This window comes from Eubalaena glacialis, chromosome 6 (assembly GCF_028564815.1).
Source record: "Eubalaena glacialis isolate mEubGla1 chromosome 6, mEubGla1.1.hap2.+ XY, whole genome shotgun sequence".
NCBI lineage: Eukaryota > Metazoa > Chordata > Mammalia > Artiodactyla > Balaenidae > Eubalaena > Eubalaena glacialis.
The window spans coordinates 2,204,902-2,225,620 of NC_083721.1; the positions used below are offsets into that span (position 1 = coordinate 2,204,902).

Consider the following 20,719-nt stretch of genomic DNA (forward strand, 5'->3'; position numbering starts at 1 on the left):
ACATTTGCTTCCTAGAGCTACAGAATCTTGTTTTTCATCCGTTTGGGAAAATTCTCAGCCATCATTTCCTCCAATGGTGCTTCTGCTTATTCTTTCCTCGGGGACAGGAGTCCAAGACCTGTTTCACAGACTTTCACTCTCCCCTTACATCTTTTAACTCCTATTTTATATTTTTGATCTTGTCATTCTACTGCAATCGGGACGATTTCTTCATAGTAATGTCCAGTTCACTCACTCTCTCATTAGCTGTATCTAATCTGATGTAACATTCATTCACTAAGCTTTTACTTTTAAAAAATATTATAATTACAATTTTTATTCATAGAAGTTCTACTTGGTTTTTTTTTCCAACCTGGTGACTTTGGGTAGTCTTTTGTCTACATCTGTTGTTGTATGTTTGTTGTTCTTTGACTCTGAGCTCATATATGATTTGTCTCAATCTGTGTGATTCTTCAGGCCTGAATCAGAGACACTCCCGAGAGCACATTTCCATTTGCCTCTGCTGACCCCATGGGCACTGCTAACCTGCTCACTTCAGCGAATCCTCAGGATCCTGGTTTAGACTCAGTCCCTCTCCTGCAGCTGCTAAGGCGAGGGCCCCTGGGAAGCAGTGCTGACACCCCATCTTAGTGCCCTCTTCTGTGAAGGGGTGGGGGCGAGGCTGAGGGATTTCCTTTACTTACTATGAACACAGCAATGCATTAAAAAGCTGGCTTTATCCAGAGTTTGGCTGTTTTGTAGTGTTTTAACTTCAGAATACTGCCGGAGGTGGAGTCTATGATTTTCATCTAGTTGGCATTTGCCCTTTAGGTATGTACTCATCTCCCACGGTGATACTCGTAAATAACTCACCTGTATGTCCTATATGATAGGATTTCTAATTCTCCTTCTCACACACACACAAAGGTGGCCTTTTATTTAGGAAAAAACCACCTGGGAACTGAAACTATCGCAGTTTATGCTATTTATTGCAGTTTAAACTATTTATGGCTGGAAGCACGGGCGGGGCTGCCGCCCCTTGTGTGGGGCACATACACCTGGGCGTGGACACTCCCACGGCCTGCTTAGCTGCCCTCTTCCTGCTCCCGCACTGGGAGGGGTCACAGGGACAGGCACGCAGACTCACCACTTCCCACAGGAAGTAACATGTCTATTATTTTCTCTTCATTGTAAAAGAAACGTGTTCTTATGCTAAGAAGTGTAAACAGCACACAGTATGAAATAAACATAAGAGTCCCCGCCTTCCTTCACTCCCGGGGTAGTTACGTTTTCTGTTCACCCTTCAGCTTTCTCCAAGCAGGGGTGGCCACACACAAGTGCAGACACGTCACACACGTGTCTTTTAAAAGTAAATAAATGCAAAGCACCCTCTGTGCTTTGTTTTATAGCTTCCGTTTTCACTTAAAAATGTACCTTGAACTTGGTTCTCTATCAGGAAAGAGAGATTGTCCCTGTTGTTCTTAGTGGCCGTGTGGGACACACCACAGTTAGCTTCCATTAATGGGCATTTAGGCTGCTCTTTTTTTTTTTAATCAATTAATTAATTAATTAATTTTTTTTTTGGCTCTGTTGGGTCTTCGTTTCTGTGCGAGGGCTTTCTCTAGTTGTGGCAAGTGGGGGCCACTCTTCATCGCGGTGCGCGGGCCTCTCACTATCGCGGCCTCTCTTGTTGCGGAGCACAGGCTCTAGAGCACAGGCTCAGTAGTTGTGGCTCACGGGCCTAGTTGCTCCGCGGCATGTGGGATCTTCCCAGACCAGGGCTCGAACCCGTGTCCCCTGCATTAGCAGGCAGATTCTCAACCACTGCGCCGCCAGGGAAGCCCCAGGCTGCTCATTTTTATATTAGTCCTGTGCTAATATAAAAGTGGTAACATGAGAATATCTGCACACATATGTACTGTTGCAGGTATCTTTCTAGGTTACATTCTTATTTGGTGGAATATTTAGGTCAAAAAATGGAACCGTTTAAGTTGTCCATTGCTACTGGCAAACTGCCGTCCAAAGGTGTGCCCCGTGACCCCAACCTGCAGGGCGAGCGGCCCCCCCACCGCCCCCCGTCAGCAGCTTCTAAGTCTCTGTCCAGCTGATGGGTGAAGACTGATTCTATTCGTACAAATGCACACACATCACAAGGGCGTATCGGTAACACCTGTACATGCCTAAACACATACATTTAATTAAGGGACGGGTGAGAGTCCTTGCCTTTCGCAGAGGGATACCGCAACATTTACACGTGATGACAGGCCCCCCGAGGGTAGCTTCACTGTACTCTGGTGCTAGGGTGACTGGGGGTCTGGTGACCCAAGACTGGCCACGTCCTGGTGGCAGCTGTTAGGGCTTGGTCATGGTGAACTGACTTTATCATTGCTCGTTTTCAAATATCCAGAGTACCGTGTGAGACCATGTGGAACTGCCACCTCTGTGGGTCCAGAGGCTCAGGGGTTGGGACGTCACGTGGTTCAGCCCAGTGAAGAGCTCGGTCCAAACCCTGCCCCCTCTACATCTACTGGCCAGGAGCAGCCCCCAGTTCCTGCCGGGGAGCGAGAGCCAGCCCATTGCGTCTTATCTCACCACCACAGGCGTTCACCCCCAGGGGCCCTGCACTGGTTTGCCTGGGATCATCCAGCAGAAAGGTCGCCGTCCTGACTGTCCGCGGCCCCCCGATCCCCGCCGTGCACATGCGGGTGGTACTCACGGCTCCAGAGCGAGTATGCGAGGCGGCAGTTCAGCCGGCGGTACAGCTGCTTGTTCACGGGCCAGAGGACTAGTGTGCAGAGCTGGACGGAGTTGATGATCAGCCCGCTCACCACGAAGACGAAGCCGATGAGGAGGTGCACGACGAACTGGGTCTTCAGGAAGGCAAGCAGGCCCATGGCCACAGTTCAGTAGCGAGTGCAGGGCCCTTCAGTGAGAACGGCCGTCCTGCAAAGACGGGGCCGGCGGTCAGGTGGGGCGCCAGGGACCCCAGGGGTGAGGGGCTGCGGGCGGAGGAGGGGTCCACGGCGCTCACGCCAGAGCCCAGATCTGCAGCTACCCCCCACGGCGTCCTCAGGCCCTTGCCTCCCGAGAGCGACGTACGTACGGGGCGGACGGGGGAGCTGACACATCGTGCACACAGGCGTCACCCACAACATGCACACACACCACACACACACATTACATACCACGCAACATATACACACATGCATAAAAGAAAGGAAGAAAGAAAAGACTAGAAGAAATGCACACAAATATTAATAGTGAGTATCTCTAGGTAAAGGCATGATGGGTAATTTTTCTTTTCTTTTTTTAGCATCTTACTTAAAAGATCAAAACTGCACACTCAATCTCTATAAAAACATTTCAACTACTGTCTTTTAACTCCCAAGCTGCTGTACCCTTTTTTAGCTGAAAGGCTTTTGTTTTGGTCTCTAACGCAGAAGCGGTGACCCCCCGGGACTCAGCCAGCTTCTCCCGCTTCCCTTCAACACTGGTTTCTTGGTTTCAGAGATGAAGCCGGAGGCTCGCATTTCATGGCTGTACTTGTTCCGCGAGCTGCCCTGGGATCTCGTGTGGACAGAAGCAAGCACACGGCTGTGGCGGAGCCCCGGCACTCTCAGAGCCAGCCGTGCCACAGCCTGGTGGCTGCCTGCCTCGACCGCGGCTGGGTCCTCCAGAGACGAGCCCCGTGCTCTCCGCGATGCGGGTGGAGTGGGTTCCAGAGGCCTCCAGGGTGGCCACGCTGGGCACACCGGGGCACAAGGGCCTGGCTGCTGTGCCAGACATGAGGCCACGTGACTCCAGAGGACACCCTCCGTCCGCCCTTGGCCCCGAGTGGCTGCGTGAGGGGCGTGGGGGGGGGCCGATAAGCCAGCAGCCACGTGGGGAAGATGCCCGGGAGGACAGGGAAGGAGCCGAGGCCTGGCGCCAGGTGTGGGAGCCCCCAGGGCCGGGCAGGCCCGGGCAGGCCTTCTGATGCCCGCAGCCCCCGAGAGGCCCCAGCCCCCAGCCTTCGTGTCCAAAGCTCTGACCCCGAGAGGCCCCGAGAGGACACACGTGCGGCGCTGCACACACTTCCTGCCACCCTCTCCTAAACTCGCACGAACCCCGGGGGACGTCGTCACTGCCCCTATGTGACGGGCAAGCAAAGGAAGCGCAGAGGCTTTGTGACTTGTTCAGGGCCACACAGCGCAAAGCAGGAGGGCCGGACTCCAATCCCAGCAGGGAGACCCGCGTCCGTGCCCCCGTAGGCGGGGACCCCTCTGTAACGCACAGGCTCCCACATCAGCCAGGCCAGGCCTGAGGCCAGCTGCCTTCTGGGACCAGAGGTAACGGCTTTGACCAGACCTGACGCTGCCGCCCGGCATCTGGGCCCGCACCTGCCACCCGGCAGGCTCCCTGCACCCCCGGCCCCAGGAGATCAGGCTGTTCCCCACCCCGCCACCCTGGGTCAGGCACAATAACCGTGTGGGCCACAATAACCAGGGTCCCCGAAAGCCGGCTCAAAGACCGGCCCATCAGCTGTGATGCTGTTCAAAGCAGGTTCCCCAGGTCCGTGCCAGACCTGCTGGAGAATCAGCTTCACAGAGGATCACTCACACTGCGCAGTGTGAGGGCACCTGTCAGACTGCTGCCCAATCAAGACAGAGCAGCTCTGTCAACCCCCTAGTCCACGCCCCCCCAGCCCCTGGCAGCCCCTCTGGGCTTTCTGACACTGGATCAATCTTCCTTTGCTAGAGGTTCACATAAAGAGGACCGCACGGGATCTGCCCGTGGGCCCTGCCTGGCTGCAGTCCAGCCTCTGATGGCAGGGCGGTCTCCAGTCTGTCCGCTCACCTGTTCACCTGCCGACGGCAGCAGGTGTGCAGCCTCTGGCCCCGCACTTTCCCCAGTGAGCCTCTGTGCGGACACAGGCCTTCACTCGGGAATCTAACACGCGCCAGTCCCTGGTCTATCTCCTGAATCTCTGGTCGAGGAAGTCCATCCCCAGAGACCCCAGAGAGCTGCACCCCCATCGGGAACGGTCCCCCAGCCCCGCTTGGAGGTGAGCCTGGCCAGGGCTCCTGGCTGCAGTCGGCTGTCCTCCCTAGTTGCCAGTCTGTCCCCAGTGCCCAGATGTGGGTCTGCGGTCCTCGCTCCCTGTGGGCCAGACCCCGTCCTAAGGCACGTCAGCAGCTGCAGTCCAGGCCCCTCCCCCCTGCCCCCGCCACAGGAGCACCAGTGCCCGCCATCTGCTTGGACATCGCTGCCTCTCTGCCTACCACCTCTGACGCAGCTGGGCCTGACAGTCTTGATAACACGTCAGTCACACGTGCTAACTTGGAGGACCTTCAATGACAGTGGGGGGGGCTGGTCAGCCCCCCCCGCCCCCGCAGAAGACACCCTGCTCCCCACTCAGCCCACACCCTCCCCGGCTCTCCCCCAAGGCCTGCAGACTGTCAAGCAGGGAAGCATCGACTCGGCAGCCCCCAAGAGCACTGGCTTGTGTGTAGCCCTTGAAAACATTAAAAAAAAAAAAAAATATATATATATATATATCTCATCAGACAATTCTAAGTTGATTTCTACATTTTTAAACCCAAGTTTAAATATGCAAGGGGCATAAATTCTGTCATACTGTGAACTTTTACTTTTAAACATACAGATCTTCCTTAACTTACAGTGGGGTTACATCCCAATAAACCCATCGTAAGTTGAAAATATCTTGTTAAGTTGAAATATATTTAATACACCTAACTTCCCAAACATCAAAGCTGAGCCTTGCCCACCTTAAACGTGCTCGGAACACTCACAGTATCCTATAGTTGGGCAAAATCATCTGACACAAAGCCTATTTTATAGTAAAGTGAATATCTCCTGTAACTGATGGAATACTGTGCTGAAAGTGAAAAACAGAATGGCTCTCTGGGTCCAGCATGGTCGTCAGTGTACCGGTTGTTCACCCTCGTGATGGCGGGGCTGGCGGGGCTGGCGGGGCTGGCGGGGCTGTAGCCACCACTGCCCAGCATCAGCGGGAGGATCCCACCGCGTGTTGCCAGCCTGGGAGAAGGTTAAAATTCACAATTCGAAGGATGGTTTTCACTGAACATGTATCGTAAAGTCAAAAAACCATAATCTGAATCATCATAAGTCAGGGACTTTATACTTTTAAATGTAGAAAATGGGCTCTAAATGCCACAGTGATGTGATAGCCACGTCACCATCCATTTTCAAAATACATGAAAGCAAGCTTTTCTTTAAAAGTCAGGAAATTCATTCCCTTTTCTCTTTGAATTTGTATTTCCATTGTACGTCCTCTACAGGATCTCATTGTAATACACTTTATTATGACTGAGAGTCTTTTACCAATCATCTTAACCTAACATTATGTAACAAAAATATGTATGAATATTTAAATTTAATTTTTACATTTCTTGTGCATAGGCTAAATTTAAGTTTAAAAACTTCTTCTGGAATATTGGATGAAAATCCACTCCTAAGCAGTTCCGCCTATGTCACCTTAGAATCTGGGCATTTGGTTGACCACAAAGCCATGATCACATCTGAGAAATTTAACACTGACGTGAGCATATTACCGAATATCCCATCTGTGGTCCCCAAAATGGCCTGTGTCACTTCGTTCCGTCCAGGCCCCGGTCAAGGGCCAGTGTGGCGTTTGATCACACGCCCCTGTTCTCTGACCTAACACACTCACGCTCCCACCCCACTGGAAGAGCCCGGGACAGCTGTCCTGTAGATACCCCCCAGTCTGGCTCTGCTTCCTTGAGACTAATTCATGCTCAGGGTGACGCTGGAGGCTCCTGGCTGCACCCACCAGGGGCACTGCCCCTTGTCCCCTTCCTGCCACAGCTTGGTGAAGGCAGCGCCCCTAGGTGTCTGAAGGCAAAAGTTCAGCCTGCTGGGCTCACCCCCCAATCTGAAGGGAGACGTTTGAGTTGATATCCACCCCTAACCACCTCTGACCCCAGTTTCCGTCAAGGCCTCCTCCCGCCTAACTCTCACATCCTGAGCGCTAAGTGGGCAGAGCTTGTCCTGATCCGTAACCACTCCCCTGTAATGGATGCTGTAGGGACCACCCCTGCCTGTGTGATGCACTTAACCTCACGACACAAATGAGATGCTTCAAAACTGCAGCAACACGCAGCTCTTCCACTGACGTTGGTGTAAGCTTTTAGAAGACACGTGATATGTCCTAGAATAAAAGAATGCACCTAAGGTAGAAATTATGAGGCATAATTGGTATCCATCCATCCCCCGACACCCCCAAGATAACCGCTATTATTCCACAAAGTTTTGTTTTAAAATATAAGACATCGGCCCCTTTTCATTAATACTCAGATGCTGTTGCTGAGATGGCAAGGAAACCTGAGCCCAAGTCCCGTCATTAGGTAAGAGTTTAGGTCATTCCAGAAGCTTGGCACCTGCACAGCCCGGTCCTAAGGGTATTGTGGCCCCGTACAAGCTGCCGGGACCCCACCTTCTCGGGGCAGGGGACGAGGTGCACTCACCCTCCCCAAAGGGGAGACAGAGGGTGGCGCTGCCACTTGGGGACAAGGGGCACAGAACAGAGGCCGGCCGGGGGAGGGGGAGGGGCCAGGCACTCGGCAGAGCCGCGCTGCCCACAGTTCCAGGGCAGGTGAGTAAGGCTCCCGGAGCTGCAACACGACACGCGTCCCCTGAGAGACACCGACCAGGGCCTCTCGGGAGCTGTCAGAGCCCCGGTGGGGCAGGAAGGGCCGGGAGCCAGACCAGACCCTCCCCCCAGCTCCAGCACTGCCCGCTCCCCCGCCCCAGAAGCAGGACCCTCGTGGATCTGACACTGTCCCTCCAGGGCTTTGGCTGCTAGTTCCAAGCTAGTTCCCGTGGCCACGTTGCTCGGGGCTCAGGGTGGTGAAGGGGAGACCTGGGAGCCAGGAGCGCCTGGACGGGCTCACCACTATCCCGCCAAGGGCCCGGCCCGCTGCTGGGCTCTGCCGCCGCCACTGGCAGCCCCGACCTTGGCACCTCTTGTTACGAGTGAATTGTGTCCCCTCACAAGGGTATGTTGGGGTCCTACCGCCAGCACCCCAGCGTGTGGCTGTGTTTGGAAATATGGTCTCAACAAAGGAAATCAAGTTAAACGGGGGCACTAGGGTGGGCCCTAATCCAATCTGACTGGCAGCCTTATAAGAAGAGATTAGGACACAGACGTGCAGAGGGATGACCACGTGAGGACACAGGGTGGAGGCGGTCTCTACACGCAGCTTCTTCCTTCACAGCCTCTGACACCCTGGCCTCGGTCTTCCAGCCTCCAGGACAGGGAGAATCGATGTCTGCTGTTTAAGCCCGCAGCCTGCGGTGTGTGTCAGGGCCCCCGAGCAGAGGAACACAGCTCTTAGAAGTATGCAGGCCTTGTTCCCAGATCCCGTAATTCTGGGCGTGCACAGGCCCCTTCCCACGTCCTGCTGCCCAGGAGGCCCGGGGTCTGCCGGGGACCCTGGCCCAGCCTCACCCTGCTCACGTCCCCTGCACCTGCCTCAGGGCCCACCCCCAGATGCCCATAGGACCGGCACTGGTCCCTTTGTCCCTCTTCCTCAAGAACTAGCCCATCAGATGGCACGGTCTTCAGATCTCCTTACCAGGCACACCCCCATCTTTGCCCAAACCCCCATCTTTCCAACAAAGCCTTTCCACAGAAACCAAAGTTGTAGTCGAGGGCCCATCAGAGTGCTTCCTTGCTCCATGCAGGGAAGGTGAATGGCTCTCTCTGCACGAGGAAGACCGCTATTCCATTGACACACAGGGCCCACGTCAGTCCCTCCAGCCTCTGCCAACGCGGTCTAATCTTACAGCTGGGGGAGTAGCGCCTGATCGGAAACTGCACCCCCAGCCTGAAACAGCCAGTGCTCTGGCTCTCCACTGGGGCAGGAACTGGCCAGCTCTGGGGGATGCCACTTCAGCTGACCTGCTGCCCTGTTCCTGAGATCCAGGGAGAAGGCATCGCCGCTGAAAACCACTCTGGGCCAACTACCTCTCAGAGCTGAGGTCAAAGCCTGGCAGCCTCACCCTGCCCTGTCGGGGCAGTCTCTCCTGAGTAGGTCTGACCCTGAGCACAGTGGCTGGTGAAGGGAGAAGACATTAAACACGCCAAAAGTGCCTCATTTTTGATGTTCTAGATAGGAAGTCTGGATTATAGGATTAAAAGAACGGTTTAGTTATATGTGATCCAAATTCAAAGTCCATAATGAAGGAGAACCAAGGCTGTTACCTTCCCTTCTTCCTTCCTTTGTCCCATCTACCCACCCACCCACCCACCCATCCACCCACCCACCCATCCATCCATCCATCCATCCACCCACCCACCCACCCACCCATCCCATCCATCCATCCACTCACCCATCCACCCACCCATCCACCCATCCCATCCATCCGTCCACCCATCCATCCTTCCACCCACCCATCTACCCATCCATCCACCCACCCACCCATCCATCCATCCATCCATCCACACACCCACCCACCCATCCCATCCATCCATCCACTCACCCATCCACCCACCCATCCACCCATCCCATCCATCCATCCACCCATCCATCCTTCCACCCACCCATCTACCCACCCATCCATCCATCCATCCATCCAACCATCCACCTATCCATCCACCCACCCATCCACCCATCCCATCCATCCATCCATCCAACCATCCACCTATCCATCCACCCACCCATCCACCCATCCCATCCATCCATCCACCCATCCATCCTTCCACCCACCCATCTACCCACCCATCCATCTCCATCCACCTATCCATCCATCCACCCATCCATCCTTCCACCCACCCATCTACCCACCCATCCATCCATCCATCCATCCATCCATCCATCCACCCATCCATACATCCACCTACCCATCCACCCACCCACCCACACATCCATCCACCCATCTACCCATCCATCCACCCATCCATCCACCTATCCATCCATCCACCCACCCATCCATCTGTCCCATATTTGAGTGCCTATATGTGCAGTAAACAGAGCAGACGTGGTCTGCTATGAGGCAGCAGAACAGAAAGGCCATGCTGGCTGGCTGCATGGGGGGCAAACTGGGGGCAAGCCCTAGGTTTTTGTTTTGCGTGTGAACAGTTCTGTTGTTTCCGAGTCAGGAAATACCGGAGAAAAAGTCTATGAACAAGACTGACTACTGGAAACAAAGGACAGTAGAGAGATAACATTATCTCTAATATTTTTAAAGTATCTTAAGATAATTTAGGTGGCAACGTCTACTGTTCAGAACATAACCAAGAATGGGAATAAACCCCCATCGCTTTCTGAGCAGCCAGTCTGGGTATCAGGGACGCAGACACGTCACTCACAGGGACTCCTTAGCTCCTAGATGGGCTCTTCCTCACTCTTGCTGTCAACACAGCTGGGACGTGTGGGACTGGGTGTCCTCCTGGCCCACAGCCAAGCTGAAGTGCCAGACGAGAAAAGAGGGGGCGGCGGGCGCTGGAGGCAGGCATCCTGCTGACAGCAGCACGAGGGCAGAGGCAAGCCCGCGACTGGAGACAGCACCACCTGGAGGACATCCAGGGCTGGGGCAGCTTGCAGACCCAGTGGCCCCATGATGACATCACGAATGAGAACATAATGCAGCAATTGTTGTCCACCCTGACCTCGCCCCCACGCAAGGGGGGCTGCGCCACTCACCGCGGCACTGATGGCGGCCGAGGGACAGAGAAGGATTTTCATGAGTCTAACGAAAATTTTAGATTAGACCAACACAATCCTGTTTTTGAGGTTTAAAGGGGTTGGCTTCAGTTCTTGGGTAAATTCACTTACAGGGACCACCTTGTCTTTCAATAAGGCTGAAAAATATGACATTCCTTTGCTAATAATCATGTGTTGCTGGTCCAACCTCATGAGCCTAAAAACTGAAAAGGAGGAGTAAAATCATCCCTGCTTGCAGCTGGTGGGTTGGTACTGTATAGACCCAAGAGAGTCCACTGTAACCAAAGTGCCACTACAAACAGTAAAGGCTTACAGTAATGTTGAACAGGATGAAATTAATACGATGTCAGAAGTCAACATTCTAATAATGTTCAATAACTAGTTCTACCTGAAGTAATTAGGAGGCACTAAGACAATAGAGAAGTTTATTTCTTTCTGACTTAACAGATCCAGGTCGCTGGCCCCAGATGGTTATTTGGGACAATGGAGCAACCTAGGAAGCCATGCACTGAAGACGCAGCCTGGCAGCTCCGCCCCCCCCCGTGGTCATCTGGGGCCCAGGCTGCCAGGAGCCCTGCCATCTTCAATGCATGGCTTCCTGGGTTGCTCCATTGTTCCTCTCTAGCAGGTAGAAAGGGGTAAAATTGGAAGTCCAGGACTAGGGATTTCCTCTAAAGCAAGAGGGGTGCAAACTCACGATCCAAGCCCTTGGTGACCAGAACGATGAGGACACAGAGCCCTGTTGTATGTCCAGGCCACCAGAGAGTGTGGCCCAGCGGGCACACCTCCACGTGAACACACAAAAACAGAAGACACAGTGGAGAAGACCCTGTGTACATGTGCAATAAAAAAGACAAAATACCTAATCACAAACTTCAGAAGAAATAAACAGGTTTATATGGGTAAACCTTAGAACATCCAGAAAGAGACAAAAGCAGAACTAAACAAATGGGAAAACACTGTGCAGCAGCGGCAACACTGCCCCCCGCGCTCACGCCCTGGTAAAGCAGCACTGCTCTCCCCATCAACATGTGGGGTCGGCTTCCCGGCCCCGGAACGCAGACTGGCTACAGGGCTCACCCCCAAATAGACTGGGGTGGGCCTTACGTCATACGACTGACTCCCGAGCCTGGGCCTTCAGAGCCCTTGCAGCTCCCCGTGCACCCTCCGGGCACCAGAGGAGGAAGCTCGGGCCAGCCAGCTGGAAGGTGGGCCCACATGGAGCAGAAATGGACCCACGGCTCCAGGCAGGCTGCCGGCTGACCGCAGCCTCGCAAATGACCCCAGGTGAGACGAGCAGAAAGCCGCCCTGCTGAGCCCAGCCCAAAGTGCTGACCGGCAGCTGTGAGCTAAGAAAACAGTGGTTGTTTTCAATCACAACCTTTTGAGGTGGTTTCTTAGATAGCAATACATAAATAACACACAAGCCATTCTTTCTAAGTTAATTTACAAATGTAACTGAACCCTAATTAAAATACCAACAGGTCCCCCATCCCTCAGCCCTGGAGCTAGAAATGCTGATTCTGCATTCCACATGGAGAAACAAACAGGGAAGAAAACCAAGACAACCATGAGAAAGAACCAGGGAACAGCCTGCAAGATACGATCACGTACAACAAAGCCTCTGCTATTAAGAGTGTGGACCTGGCCTCCTGGAGTCCCTGGGCACCTAGAGCAGGTAAGCCTGCAGCCGCCGGTGGGAGACATGGAAGCCGTGTGGCCTGAGTGTCGCTGCAGGCTGAGTAGACGACACAGGACACGTCTCACATGACTGGCTTTCCTTCGCACTTGCCTTTAGGCAGACTTGTAGTTTTACTGTGTGTGCAATAAATAGGATACAGTTGGGACTTCCCTAGCCAAAAAAAAGCAAAGCAAAACAAAACATAAAACAGAAACAATATTGTAACAAACTCAATAAAGACTTTAAAAATGGTCCACATAAAAAAAAATCTTTAAAAAAAAAAATAGGATACAATTAACTTAAAACCATCACTGGGCTCATGAAACTCTTTCGGCATTCTGTATCTCTCAACCAAGGGGTAAGGAAGGTATCATGAAAGGATGTACCAAACAGCCCCTCCAGGCCTCCATGACAACCGCCCCTCATGAGAGAGCTCGGCCATGGCAGCAGCGCTCATCCTTGGGCCCTGGGAGGGGAGCCCCAGCCCCAGATCTAAGCCATAAAGGTAACCCTGTCCCCAGCTGGAGCGGCTCCAGGGATGGCCCAGTTCCAGGCAGTGGGGCCTGCAGGGGCTCCCAGGAAGGCGTCTGCTTTCCTAGACCAGAGACAGGCCCCCCCCCGACACCGTGCTGCCCCTCTGCTCTTGGCCCTCCTTGAGGGAGTGAGGGGCGTCCACGGCAGCCACGGCAGGAGCACGAAGGGACAAGCAAGGGGAGAAAGGTCCCACGCTGTGGGCGGCGTCATCGGTGAGCAGCCGGCAGCTGCCACAGCAAGAGGCAGAGGGGACACGACTCTCGGGTATTTCAACCACCACTTCTGTTACCTGCGGCCCAGACCCCCGCCCGCGCACCCTCACCGTTTCTGGCACTGTTACGCACGCAGGTCTCGCACATAACACACGATGCTCCGGCAACGTTGGCTAAAGGGATGCCTCGTGTTTACTGCGTTCACGTGCGACACCCAGCAGCGTGACTCCTGAAGCTCGTACCATTCACGTGTCATTACGAGCCGCCTCAATGACAAGTTTCCTGAAAGAACAACGTTACGGGAGAGCCAATGTAGCACGTTACCTGACAGTCTCATCTGAGACTCTGAAAACCCTGTCAAACTCCAGACGGGCCAGTGCCGTTGGCTGCAGAGGGGCTGTGCAGGCTGGCGGGGGAGGGCTCTGGACTCAGGACAAAGGAAACTGCCCATATTTCCGGGTCCCAACGGAGACACCTGGGGCATTGCTGCAGCTAGCGAAGGCCGGACGGATAACTGGCTGCCCAGGCTGAAGGGCAGGGGCCATGCGCAGCCAGCATCTGTCCTGACCGCAAGCTGCTGGAGGAGCCTGATGGATCAAAGGGTCCCCAGGCCCCCAGGCCCCCTCCAAAGGAGGCCGAAGCTCCCCACCAGGCTAGGAGAAGGGCCTGGGAACTACAGACTGAGGACAAGGGTGGGGAAGTGCTGTCACGTCCCCAGGGGGCTTTCCACTGTGGAAACGGTGCCCCAGGCAAGAAGGGAGGGGTGGTTGGGCGAGGAGGGGGCTGGGGCAGAAGCCCAGGGACAGACGGCCACGGGCCATGGTGAGAAGGCATGAGAGGGACCTCCGGGCCCCACCCACCCCACCTACCCCAACTCTCCGAGCTCCAGAATCTTCCGTCTGTCTGAGGTTGCTCTGATGGTTTTACCGGCCCGAGCAGTGGTGATGTTTGCGGTGCAGGGTGGGAGGAACGTGGAGAGCTCCCAGGCCCGATGCCTGCACAGCAGGCCTGTGACAAGCCTCTAGGCCTGAGGACACAGCAGGCACCCCTCACACCAAGGTGGCTGCCTGGCCTGTACGCACATGCGCACACATGCGCACACACGTGTTCACATGTGCGCACGTGCACACATAAAACAGGCACAGCTAAGTTGCCTTGGATGTAACTTTGTGACAATGATCTGCCCTTTATAATAAAGACGTTTCACTCTTAGAGAAACAGATGGGGGTTTGCTTTATAATTATTCAGTAAATTGGTTGTTAATGCACTTTTCTACATGTACAATATATTTCACAATTTAAGAAGTTACATCAAGTCCTGGTGTTCCCTTAGGAGTGCAGAGAGCTTGTCACTCCCAGCCTGCAACAAGATAAAGCCAGACAAACTGCAAGTTCATGACTTTTCTTGACCCCATCAGAGATGTGAGGTCACAGGACAAGCAATTAACAGAAAATGTGGAGTGAAGTGGGCGCCTGCAGGGGGCGGGACTGAGCCCCTGGTTCCCGGGGACAGACCCAGGAGGAGCTGGTCACAGAAGGCCACGCAGCTGGGGAGGGTGTGAGGTCCCAGAGCTGCCAGTGCGGAGGGAGTGTCCCCTCCCGCAGGCTTTTTCTCCATGACTCCCAACCAGCATGCCTGAGAGAGTCTGGGAAAAGCTTCTCCTACACAAACTCTAGAATCTATAGGTAATTGACAGTGCTTTTTACGTAAGCAGAACACAAATCTCAAAGGATGAACAAGGCCACTTACAAAGATAAAAAATGTTGTCACATTTGCCATTAAAGAGGCATCATGTTTCTTTCACACACTTAAAAAGATAAGATTTTTAGAAAGGTAGGATTGGGACATGGGGATTGACATATATACACTAATATGTATAAAATAGATAACTAATAAGAACCTGCTGTATAAAAAATAAACAAAATAAAATTCAAAAAAAAAGAAAGGTAGGATTCAAAATGGAGTAAACACGACGGGTTTCAAATGTTCACCTCGGCCTCTGTCCAGAGGGGAGGAAGAGCCCCCTTCGCGGGTCCCAGAGCAGCCGCGACCCAGAGGCGTTCGGAAGAGGTCAGACTCACCCCACGTCGGAGAACGAGGGTCGCCTGTCACTCAGCAGTCTGCCTCTCATTTGAGCTTCTGGCCAGAGCACAAACTCAGAGCATCTCAGACACGCACGTTGTGAAGTAGAGGATGGTTTCCGAGAACATTAATCAGATGTTAGGTAGAAACGTTAGGCAGAAAGTGAAACGAAGACTGTCACGAACGCCGCGCACCCACTTGCTGCACACGGCCTGACGCGGAGCAGAGGCGTCGCCCCGGGACCCCGGCACCCCGAGGCCACAGGGCAGCAGCCCACTCCCGCCCCCAGGGCTGCTCCATCCCCACTTTGCCCCACCTGGAGGCTCCGGTTACAAGTCCCGGGCGGGGCAGGGGGCGCTGGACGCTGGGGAGACCTCTCTTGTGCGTGGGGGGCAGGTGCCGGGAACCGATGGCCACCCCCTCTTTGCTGCATCCCCACAACGGAGCGTCTCACCCTGAAATCAGTTTTTCCAGTACAAATGGGAAATGCCAGTGGAGTCTGATGAGATTTTATGGGCAGTCCCACTGGCTCCCTCACACCCTTTTGTGAAGGTAAGGGGTGATCTATAAACAGACAGGTAAATCCTAAATTCTTCCTCACTTCGTTTCCTTGAACATGAATTCATCCCTTTCTCAGGCTTTGTCTTTCTTCTGTTTTCCCCTCAATCCCCAGAAGTTTACACCAAAGCCCTTTGTTCTCAAGTTTACCCTAAGGATGCCTCTCCATAGCAGGCAAGACCGACAGCAGCACCTGAGGATGGCTGGGTCACGGGCAATGTGGGCGCATCAGGGGGTGGGGTGGGGGAGGAGACCCGAGACCACTGGACAAGACCACTGGACGCGACGCAATCAGAGGCCTGCAGGGCGCCCTAGAAAGAGCACGGCTGTATCTGAGGAACAGGCCTTGCTTTTTGCTCTTTTGGGGGGAACCAACCTCTTTCTGTGATCACTTTCAGATGATCCTGCTCGGGGAGGACAGGTCAGCAGCTGAGGGAGGACGGCTGCCTCTAGGGCAGACCTAGTCCCACAGTGTCCTTCCCTAAAAGTCGGGGCAAACCTGCAGCAAGCAGGCTGGCTGCCGTTCTGCCCCGATCTCACCCAGCACCCAGCCCTCAATAGAAACAGCACAGGAATTGATGACGAATCCTGTAGGTGAAGGCACCAGCCACACATCTCCCACCGAGAGCCCCATTATGTAAGGTAACATATCTACTTCAAAAGATATGAATTATAACAAAATTTGTTAATATTTAAAAGGCACAATAGATAAACATTTTCTGAGTTTAATGTTAATACAGCCATGGAAAGAGTTACCAGGGAATCTGGTGACCTTTACAGATTTGTCCAGCTGTGACAGAGAGTTAATACTGAAGCCTGAGCAAGAAGACAGATGATGACCTTTCTAGCTCTTTCTAGCGCTGGACTTTTCTCCTTTATCAATAAATACTTACGAAGCACCTGCTGTGGGCAGCCACTGTTTTTGCATCCCAAGAGATAATGGCGCAGACCACCTAAATTCAGGATGTGATGCTCTACTTGACAGAGAGACCAAGTATCAAAATAGAATAATGCACTGAGCGGAAGAGAGGAAAATTAAATTCATGAAATGGCAAAGATTCACTAAGGATTAATTTCATCTACTAAATGATACCCCGTTATGGTGGCAATGCTTTTGCAACATTTAAAATGTTAAATTGCTTATGAAGTTTTAATCCCTTCCAGTCAGCATAGAAACTCCAAGTCCTCTACATTTGGCGCTGCTGACGGAAGGTCCCAACACGGCTGGAGTGCTCCCCGCCCCGCCCCCTGCCCCTGCATGAATGGCCACGCCCTCTGTCCAGTTCCCTTTGGAAAAAGCACCGGAACGATCACCCTCTCTGAGCCGCTCTTTCTTCTCTCCTGCACAGCTCGCTCACTCCCATTCTACGGATTTTTCTAAATTGTAACATACATACCAGTGACGGGTCTATTGACTGAACCAAGAAATAATAATACATTCGTACTACAAACGCTTTATTTTCATATTAAATGTACTGAAATGGTTATCTCACTACCAGCAGCATCCGCTTCCTAAGTGCTTTCAGGTTGAAACCTTTATTTAGGTCAATAGCAGTGGAACACAGCAGGTGTTTCCTCTAGGATTTGATGCTTGAGCACAATCCAAAATGTGGTCACTTTACAAATTTCACAGAATTTGGACCCTGGGACCAAGAACAGTAAAATTTAATTCCATGATTCTCCTCCTACTTTCCCCTGGACTCTCCTTCCCCACAAAAAATGTGCTGAAATAAGTCACACTATCTGCAAGAACTTGTTAACTCAAGTTCTTTTTTACCTTCTTACTGCTTTCTTAATCTCTGCCTACACCTTTGTGCAGCCCCTTTACTAATCCTCCCTTCACACATTTGTTTTCTATCAGGACGCTGACTCATACAAAGAAGACAAAAATTATGGCAACCTCATGATAGGCAGGGTTTCAGAAAATTTAACTTCCACTCATCCTTTGTGAAAAGATTATTTGAGGATGTAGTCCAGCAAACAAGAAGGAATCTAATGAAGAGGAAGACATGGAATTTAAGAAAAAGAAGAAATAGGCAGTTCTGCAATGGAGAGAAATGCCAGGATAACAAGTTTATAGATGGCCTGGAAAGAAACTGGTCCAAATTAAAACAGGAAATCTTTCAAGAAGAAAACAGAATTTGTTCAACAAAGAATATAACTAAGGAGCTGGAAGTTTTTGATATTGAAGAAGGAATATGTTTCTTTTCTCAAAAATAAAAAACAAACCAATTAAGATTTTTCAAGTCATAAAAATGCTATGCAAGGAAATTGTGATCCGAATGTAAATCAAATTAACAGGGGGGTTTAATGAGGTGCTTAAAACTTCCTCCTTCAAGCAGCAAAGACTTAAGGGCTTAGATTTCTAGTTCTTCCTTTGCAGCATCTGCAGCAACCAATTTTTAAAAATTTTATTGTGAATGCTGTTTCTGGACTTTTAATATTTACAATCAACCTACGAAAGCAGCATGGAGAACTTAATTATAATTACACAACAGAATATGAACATCATAAACCCAAATTATTTTACATAATGGGGGTCTAGAGATTTTTGTCTAAGTTGATCCAACAAAAAGTGGAAATTTGAGTACATTAAAGTTTTAAGGGAACAGTAAAATAACTAAAAACAATAGTATGAGTAACAAAACTTAGTGGCAGCATTGGAGAGAAGGTGGGAGGCATGTAAGTTGACTAAATCTCTCATCACTCAGCGTGAGGAGTCGACAGGTACCGCTGATGAGGATGGGGGTTTGGTCCATCTTACACACTGATAACCAGAAATCTAGAGCAGTGCCTGGGGCACGGTGGCTACTCAGTAAAAATCTGTCGGGGAACTGGATAAAGTTTAAGTCAAGAGAGAGAGGCACATGCAAACTCTGTGGAACGAGCCCGTGGAACGAGCCCGAGGACTCATTCTCAGTGGCGACTCTGAAGATGAATTCTGTCAAGGTGTCAGTGTCCACCCCCAGTGCCCAGGGTCCCGCCCGCCCGCCGCGGTTTTCTCCACCAAAAAGGAGTGTGTTGGCACTGGGGCTTAGGACTGCATTCTTGTCCCGTGTCTGTGGCCTCAGCAGGTGACATGATCCTTTTGAATTTCTGTATCTGTTTGAAGACGGGGATGAGGCAGCCTTTACGTGCAGTAGCACAGGCCGGCTGTGAGGGTTAATAAGCCTCCCTCCCTCCTTCCTTTATAAACAGCTGAGGTCTGAAACAGCCTTTGTAAGCCAAGTTTTAAAGGGCATTCAAGTTCCCAGGTCAGCAAACAAAGGTGCTATTTTTCCCTACAAATTATAGATATCTGAATCATTTTGAGCGTCTGTAAAACCGCATAATTCAGCTGCTAACCCCAAGAAACGGCTTGTACAAGAGGGTCTTGTTGCCACATTAGTTTGGGAAATCCTGTGTGCCCCACTCCACGCTGAAGATAACGGATACACACTCTGAGACGTTCGGCAGGGAAGAGGTGGGCTGACCAGTTACTTCCCAAAGTGTGAGCTCAGTGACGCTCTTGGTGTCTCTTGTTTGCCAGTTTCACTAATTCAGACTCACTTTCCCTCCTCGCTCTACATTAATGAGGTTTTCATTATTCTCTACACATTCCATTTCGAAGGGCGTGGTTGAAATCTGATTATTGGACATGGTTATAAATAACTAACATGAAAAACAGCTACCGTTATAATTTCAAACAAGGTTTTCAGCGCTAGGTTTTTTTTCTCCCCCCCCAGAACACCCCAAAACCCCAGAGCGATAAACACACTTCAACAGGGAGGGAAATTTATCAAACTTAGCAAGGCTTCCTGAGAAAAGCAGGGCTCCATCCTGGCCCCGGAGCCCAGACGAGGCGACTCTTCCCCACCTCACTCCCCGGTCAGAGGTTCCACGTGGCACCTTCCGTGACCCCGCAGGGCTGCCAGACCACACTCCCCCCCACAAAGCCTCGAAAGGGGCCCCCATCACGGGGCAGGGCGCCTTCTCCCCCAGACCATGCTGGCCGCGTCCAGCGCCCTTGTGAGTGACGGGTTCACACCCAGCAGGAGACAGAGCCCGCTCTGGCCGGAGTCCCTGCCCACGGAGAGAACCAGAGGAGGCGAGGCCTCTGTCCTGGGTGCTGGGACGGCCCGGGCAGCTGTGACTGTAGCCACCCAGGTGCCCACCAGGGGAAGCTCCCTCCCGCTGGACTTCCCGTGCTGCTCCCTAGGGGGAGCCGAGATTTACATGATCTGCAGTACGGAGGCCGCCACCCTGGCCCTGAAGTGTGCACACGTCCACGAAGGTGCGCCGGCCTCTCGCGGAGCAGGACGCTCCTCCCCGCACCCTCCGACCGGGAGCTGGGCTGCGTCTGTCCAGTGAGCTGCAAGCCCCAAGTTGCCCCTCCGCAGGGGGCCTTCCGCCAGCGCTGAGCCCGTGCCCGCCCGGAGCAGGGCGCGGGGTCGCTGGGGACAACGGGCACGGAGAAGGCGGCGCTCAGAGTCCAGCACTGGCAGGGGAGGACGGCTCTGTAGACCCAGAGAATGAAAACCTCGACACCCCCTCTCAGTTCTCAGCCTCGGGGACCCGACAGGGGCTGCCAGACTCTCTGGTCGGATCATGGCTGCTTCAAGAATGTTCCTTGAACTGGGTCTCTACCCGTTTGTGGATCAAGCGACCATTGAGTGGCTGGAAGGAGCGTCGGCGGAGGGAACGCGGGAGGACAGACCAGACTAGAAACCAGCCAGCCCTCCCCCGCGTGATGCAGCCTCTGGCCAGGGCCGCCACCCCTCCCCTGCCCCACGCCCAGCAGGAGCGCACAAACTGCCCCTCCCTGCCTTGACTCGCCAGCGACATGAGGACGGGGTGACAGACACACCCGCCGCCCACCCCAGGGGCCCGAGGCCGGCCCCCCGCAGAGGCTACCTGTGGGCAGTGGTGCTGCACACCTGTCCCGTGGTCCTTCACCCTCAGGAGTGTCCCGGAGTCTGTGGTAA

The 20,719-nt window shown here is 52.9% G+C and overlaps 1 protein-coding gene across 1 annotated transcript in view; it reads right to left on the reverse strand.

Annotated features, from left to right (window-relative positions):
• The window catches only part of AGPAT3 (1-acylglycerol-3-phosphate O-acyltransferase 3), a 91,768-nt gene that overhangs the window by 21,944 nt on the left and 49,105 nt on the right, over window positions 1–20,719 (reverse strand). The window contains exon 3 of the mRNA XM_061193849.1: window positions 2,696–2,922. Coding sequence (XP_061049832.1) covers window positions 2,696–2,873 — 178 coding nt within the window. The 5' untranslated portion in view covers window positions 2,874–2,922. The remainder of the gene's footprint in view (window positions 1–2,695; window positions 2,923–20,719) is intronic.